At 49.3% G+C, this 7,265-nt stretch overlaps 1 protein-coding gene across 10 annotated transcripts in view; it reads right to left on the bottom strand.

The window, feature by feature from the left end:
• Nucleotides 1-914: 914 nt before the first annotated feature.
• The window catches only part of PKHD1 (PKHD1 ciliary IPT domain containing fibrocystin/polyductin), a 409,604-nt gene continuing 403,253 nt past the window's right edge, over nucleotides 915-7,265 (bottom strand). For all 10 annotated transcript variants that reach the window (XM_075923339.2, XM_075923341.2, XM_075923348.2 and 7 more), the window contains one exon: nucleotides 915-1,568. In XM_075923339.2, coding sequence (XP_075779454.2) covers nucleotides 1,219-1,568 — 350 coding nt within the window. In that variant the 3' untranslated portion in view covers nucleotides 915-1,218. The remainder of the gene's footprint in view (nucleotides 1,569-7,265) is intronic.

Genomic DNA, 7,265 nt, shown 5'->3' with positions numbered 1-7,265 from the left:
TAGAATCTATGATTCTATTATTCAATCCTTAGCTCCTATTGGCTGGAAACAATCAGGAATGGATCCCAGCCAACCTCTCAGCTCCTATTGGCTAGAAACAATCAGCTAATAGGAGATGAGAGATTGGCCTGAGGGATGGGGGAAACACAAGCCTCTTCCCCCTTGCGCCCCTTGCCATAGCTGAAAGCCACATGGTAGGAACAGCCTGTAGTTTCATGCGATCTGGGGCTGCAGCAGGCAGGGAGCCCAGCCTGTCTTAGGGGTGCTGCAGGGCTGCTGGCCAAGAGACACTTAGGTAAGTCAGAGCCTCCCAGCCAGAGCCTGACTCTGGCACCCCTGCCCCTTCTGCATGCCAACTCCCTTCCCCAGGTCACCATCCAAACCCTCTGCACTCTTCCTTCCAGCCCCTGTACCCCCTCTTACAGCCACCCCAAAGCCAGAATCATCTCCTCTACCCAAATACCCTCCCAGACCCTGCATCCCATTCCGTTGCTCCAGGTAACCATCCAAACCCTCTGCAGCCTGCACCCCCTTTGTCCCTTCTTCCAAGTCACAGTTCCCCCTCAGACTTTGCACCTTCACCTAGAGCCCCTCCCATAGGCCAGAATCCTCTCCTGCACCCATACACTTTCCCTGACCCTATACCGCAATCCCCTGACCCAGGCTGCAACCCCCTCCTTCACCCAAACTCCCTCTCAGACCTCACATTGTCTCTTGCACCCTTACCCATGCACCTTTCTGCACCCAACCTCCATCTAGATCCCATATCTCCACCACAGAAAAGTGTGGTACTTGGCCACTATCCAAAATCTTGGGAGTGGTCCCCCCCCCAAAAAAAATTATTGCCCACCCCTGACTTATGCATGTGTTTAAGTTACTATGAAGGGTACATATGCACTTGTTTTTCTGACTAGTGATGGATTTAATTACTTTGTTAAATCTGGGACTAAGGATAGATAGATAGATAGATAGATAGATAGATAGATAGATAGATAGATAGATAGATAGATAGATAGATAGATAGATAGATAGATAGATATTAAAATCACTGCTTTAACCACTAAGAACATATCTTCACTGTTAATTGTCCGCAAATGTCCAGTGCTAACATGTCTTTTTTCTGATCACACCAGCGAATCAGGTTCCAACAGATTCCCTCACAGAAAATATCTCATGTTGATGTGCCACAGCTCATACTTCTTTCTTTTACATATCTTCTCAAGACACCACAGCTGTCCCCTCCCTCTCTCTGTTCCCATTCTGACACATTGGTTCCCCTCCTCCTATCTCTTGGCCACGGGTGCAAGCAAAGAGCTGCTGACGAGTGTCCTTCCAGTCCCAGAACTCGTTGGCACGATGCTGCTGAAGTTCCAGAGAACCCCACAAAGCTGTTCTTCCATTTAACAGATGTCTGCTGTCATGTCTTCTAGCCTTTGATGAGTTCTCTCCACTCTTCCTTTTGTGTTCCACAGTGCTCATCTTCCTCACTGACACAGCTTTCATCGTCTGTTGGTGCAACTCCTTTCTCTCTCTCACTGTGTTTCCTGGGACTCCATTTGCCTCCATATCTGCAAGAGAAAATCCCCTTTACTCTTTACCTTACCAGTTGTTCCCTGTCTTTCTCTTCACTTCCTCTGTTGCACTTGCTAACTGGAATGTGGGGGTCAGTGCCCCTGGGAAATGACTGGTAAAGGCAACATTGCACTTAACCAGTGGACTCTATAACAGTCTTTAAACATAGTGGCTGTGTCTACACTGGGCCACTTATTCCGGAAAAGCAGCCACTTTTCCGGAATAAGCTGCGAGCTGTCTACACTGGCCCCTTGAATTTCCGGAAAAGAAGTGACGATTTACTGTAAGAAATCAGCTGCTTTTCCGGAAAAACTATGCTGCTCCCGCTCGGGCAAAAGTCCTTTTTCCGGAAAACTGTTCCGGAAAAGAGCCAGTGTAGACAGCACAGTAGTCTTTTCCGCAAAAAAAGCCCCAATTGCGAAAATGACGATCGGGGCTTTTTTTCCAGAAAAGTGCGTCTACATTGGCCACGGACACTTTTCCAGAAAAAGGGCTTTTCCAGAAAAGCATCTTGCCAATGTAGATGCTCTTTTTCTGGAAATACTTATAATGGAAAACTGTTCCGTTTTAAGCATTTCCGGAAAAAGGTGCCAGTGTAGACACAGCCTATATACAGAATATCTGTCATTTATTCACCCTTTATAAATAATTCCTAAAATATATTGATATAAAATATAGGGCTATTAAATGTCTCTACCCTTAACACAAATTATTCGAATGACAAGTTGTTTTTCCTCACATTTTCAATTCAGGTGCCATTTTGCAAAAACATGATCAAAGGATAATCCTTGATTAAGAGAAGTTTCAATACATGGGATAACGATTGGTATGGAGTCAACAGGCTAATAGGATGCTTAGAACTACCCATACCACATCCGATTCATGTCTGAAATGTGCAGCTATTAATCATTTATTAACCTTCTGTAAGCCATTTCTCAATGGAAGCTTGCTGTAAAGCAGTGGTCACCAACCTTTTGGGGCTACCGGGTGCCTGGGGCCGCTCACGTGCCGTTTGCCTGTGGTGGCGCCGCATATGGGCGATGCGGCTGGGGGCGGGGCCGCTCATGCGCCCAGGAGCGGGGCCACGTATGCACCATGTGGCCAGGGGTGGGAGCTGCGCGTGCGCCGTGTGCCCGGGGCCCAAGAATGACTTGGGCCGGCCCCGGTCACTCGGCAGGCGCATACAAATGCCCCGGCAGGCACCATGGCACCCGTGGGCACTGTGTTGGGGACCACTGCTGTAAAGTCTGATGCTTTTCCTCCTGCAGAGTTTGGAACTCAGACAAGGCCACATGACATGAAAAAGAAAATGATCAAAAAACTAAAGTAGGGTTGACTGAAACTGCAAGGATGTGTCCAGACTACAGAGTTTTTTTGAAAAAAAGTAGCCTTTTTTTCGAAAAAACTTCACCTGCATCTAGACTGCAGCCATGTTCTTTCAAAAGGAAATCGAAAGAAGGCGGTAGTTTTTTCGATTGCGGTCAAACCAATTTTATGAGGACTAACGCCTTTTTTCAAAAGTACTCTTTTAAAAAAAGGCGCTATTGAATGCAAACTGTGCTTTTTCGAAAGAGAGCATCTAGACTCTCTTTCGAAAAAGTGGCTCGCTTTTTCAAAAAATCTGCTTGTAGTCTAGACACTCTCTTTCGAAAGAGGCTTGTAGTCTAGACAAAGCCCAAATGTGGATGCAGTAACATAGATTTTCAGTCACCAAAGTGGAACGCACAAAAGGAAAGTACATTCTTAATAACCAGAGGGGTTCTGAGGTGCCACCAAGGTAAAGCAACTACATTTCTGGCCACAAATGACTTTTGAGCTGACATTGGCTTCTACCACGCCAGTCCTGCAATGTGGTGCATGCAGACAGACTGCTTCTTACTCTTAGTTTGGTGCTTCATACAGTTGCTCAAATATTTGCAAAATAGAGAAATAAAACCCCATATATATGCTGCTGATGCAGATGTAGCTCATGTCTACATCCCCGCTCAGTCAGCACCTTTGTGATCAATGCAGCGGTGTCAGCTGAGCAAGTGTGGTGAAGCCACGCCCAGTCAATGCAGCGCATGCTCCCATCAGCATCTGTACTCGACTTCCCTGGGAGGCGGAAACCGTGTCACTGGAAGAGCATCTCCCGTCGACACAGTGAGGCGTCAACACCGCTGCAAGTGGTGATCCTGTCACGTCACGTCAACGCGAGTTATGTAACGCACATAAATGAACTAGTGTAATTTAGCTCAACCAACAGCATCTTAGTTCACCCGCCCCAAGTGACAAATCCCGGCCGCTACTTCCCTTAGCACCGCAGAGCTACCACAGCTACGGATTCAGTCCCACCTGATGTGCCACCCACAGAAAGCTGCATCTGCAGAGTCTTTCTAAGAGGGGATCATTCAAGCTGCAGGAAGAGCCCAGCGTGCTTTCTGCACCCCAAGCGACAAGCAGTCTTGCAGTCCTTACTCGGGTAACGCTCCCTCTCACGTCAATAGCAACTTTGCTGGGCAAGTGCAGCAAGAGCGGACCCTGCGTTTGCAGGGCTGGTGGGCAGAAAAAAAAACATGGTTTGTGTTACAAACTGAGACAAGGGGATCCTGCTGCCTTAGGGTGAGCCAGTCGGGCCCGGGGAGAGGGCACTGGGCTGGGAAGTGAGAAGAAGCTGTTTCTAGTACAAGCTTGGCCACTGATTGTGGGCAAATCATTTGTGTGACCTTGGACAAAACACTCCATCTCCCTGTGCATCTGTTTCCTCTCTCCCCTTTGGTTTATATAGGTTGCAATATGCATGAGCCAGAATCTTTCCCTCTGTGTTTATACAGTGCCTAGCATAATGGAGCCCGTCTTTGTGGGTGCTTTTAGGTCTATCTGTAATATTCTGCCGCATTGTCCTCAGCATGCTTATAACCCTTGCAACTGCACATTTAGGCAATGATTGCAATCAAATCCCAGGTTTCAGGACTTCAGCCAGGTACCTGGAAGGATCAGGAAGGACTTTTAACCCTGGTGTATGATTGCAAGGTGTATTCAGAAAGGGAAAGGGAGTTAGCCTTCCTCTGAAGCATCAGGGATTGGCCACAACTGCAGATAGGACATTGAGCAGGTTGCACAGTGCTTAGAGCAGGTACAAAATATCCTTTTAGATGCCTGGCTAGTGGGTCTTCTTGCACATATGCACAGTTTCTAAATGGTTGCTAGAGTTAGGGTTGGGAAAGAATCTCCCCCCCCCCCCCCCATACACACACAGGTTCAATTGGCAGGGACTAGTAGTGATGCATGGGGATCTCGTCCCCCCCCCCCCCCCCCCACAGATCTTCAGGTCACCTGCTGGTTGCACTCACCGTGTGTCCGTGCAGCATGGGGAGGGAGGAAGCAGCCAGCTAGCTATAGGCTGAGCTCCCAACCCCCACTCCTCAGGCTACTGCTGTAGCTGTTTCTCATTCCCTGAAGCTGGAATCCAAGTGCTTCCCGCCATCCCACCTGCTGAGGTGAGTCGAGGACGCATCTTCAAGTCTGGGAAGAGGACCTGTGACACGGTGCTCAGTGCTAGGCAGCTCCAATGGAGACCCATTCACCCTGAGAGCCCTGGGGGTGAGTGAAAGAAGCAGGCTAGGGGAAAGGCGGAGCATGGGAAACGGATGGTGGACCTGGCTGCTACTCCTTGAATGTACTCTCAACACGGGTGGGTTGAAGAAGCACCAATTTCCAATGCACCTATCAAGAAGAAAGTGATTGGGCGGGAGTGGGGGGAGGGGGTCAGATGTCCCTTCCAGCAACAAGTGACTGATAATTCTCCATCATCTTTTGAAACAGTCTCATGCAGCCTGGCGCCACCCACCCTGATGGCAGATGGGGGCGTGGGCATCCCAACTGTGCTGCCCCTTTTGTTGGTCATGTTTTGAACGTTTGCTAAAGGATTGGGGATAGTTCAGGCAGGGAGAGATGCCTACGTTGCATGGGCCTCAAGCTTGTGGCATCTCAGACTCTCCTGGGCTTTGCCTGGGCCACGCAGTGGTTTCGGTTCCTGAGGACTGAAATGCTTTTTCTAACCAAAGCCTGGAGGAGTATCTGGGTGAAATGTAATAGCCTGCAATATACAGGAGGTCGCAGTCTGATGCACTCTAACAAGCATGATATACCCTTAGCAAAACAACCCATCTGCAGCACATGCCCCTTGGATGCTAATGTACGTCCCATCCATATTTGGAAGCAGTGCTCTGTTAGAATGACATTGGTGTTATTACCTGGCACAGATCCCTAATGAAGATATGCTACACTGATACAAAGTGAATTAAGACACAGTATTTTAGAGGGTAAACTTGAATATTTTATTCTTGGCTCAGCCATAGACTTTCTGCCTGACCTTGGGCAAGTCACTTAATCTACCCTATCAGTAAGATGGGGATAATGATACTTCCTTATCTCCCAGAGGTGTAGTGAGGATGAAATCTATTTACAGTGACAGGAGCCATATAAATACACAAAGGCTACGTCTACACTACAAGGTTTTTGAGCAAAAACAGCTGGTTCTGCACAAAAACCCGTGGAGCATCCACACCTCAAATGCACTTCTACGCAAGGAAATCAAGAATAAAACGGCAGAACAGAGGGCTTTTTCCACCATAAGTAAACCTCCTTTTACGAGGCATAACTCCCTTTTGCACAAGAGCTCTTGAGCAAAAAGGCAAGTGTGAATGCTCCAGAGGGGTTTCTTGCGCAAGAAACCCCTATAGGAAAAAGCACAGGTGCTGTGATGGCCATTCTGGGAATGGCCATCAGAGCTTTCTTGCACAAGAGCGTCCATGCAGTGTGGACACTCTCTTGCACAAAAGCAGATCGCTTTTGCAGTGTGCTTTGAGGAGTGGACGTGCTCTTGCACAAGAAGTTTTTGTGCAAAAACTCTTGCACAAAAGGCTTCTTGCACAAGAAGCATGTAGTGTAGATCTAGCCAAATAGACAAAAGCTTCAGGGGGTAGCTGAGGGTATGTCTACACTAGAAAGTTAGTTCGAACAAACGTTAGTTCGAACTAACTTTCCTATGCGCTACACTAGCGCTCCGTTAGTTCGAACTTAATTCGAACTAGCTTAGTTCGAACTAGGTAAACCTCATTTTACGAGGACTAACGCCTAGTTCGAACTAGCTAGTTCGAACTAAGGGCTGTGTAGCCCTTTAGTTCGAACTAGTGGGAGGCTAAGGCTTCCCAGGTTTCCCTGGTGGCCACTCTGGCCAACACCAGGGAAACTCTATTGCCCCCCTCCCGGCCCCGGAGCCCTTAAAGGGCCACGGGCTGGCTACTCACTTTGTGCCAGTTGCAAGGCTGCCAGCACCCGTGCCTGCACAGCCTGCACCTGCCACAGGATGAGCCAGCCATCCGAGGGCTCCCAGCCCTCCACTGCTCCCCACGACCAGCCTGGCGGCTCCCGGGAGCCTGCCCGGGGGCGCAAAAGGCGGGCGCCCGCCTGGTCAAGTGCGGAGATCGTGGACCTCATCGAGGTTTGGGGGGAAGCCTCAAATGTCCACGATCTCCGCACTAGCCACCGGAACGCGGCCGTCTATGGACGCATGGCTGCCAGCCTGGCCGCCAGGGGCCACCAGCGCAGCCGGGAGCAGGTGCGCTGCAAGATTAAAGACTTGCGGCAGTCCTACTCCCGGGCCTGCCTGCCAGGGGCTGACCCGGAGGCCTGCCCCCACTTCCATGCCC

Source organism: Pelodiscus sinensis, chromosome 3 (genome assembly GCF_052426305.1).
Source record: "Pelodiscus sinensis isolate ZL-2025 chromosome 3, ASM5242630v1, whole genome shotgun sequence".
NCBI classification, from domain to species: Eukaryota; Metazoa; Chordata; order Testudines; family Trionychidae; genus Pelodiscus; species Pelodiscus sinensis.
Note: the sequence above shows the minus strand (reverse complement) of the source record. Positions and strands in the feature narration are given on the sequence as shown.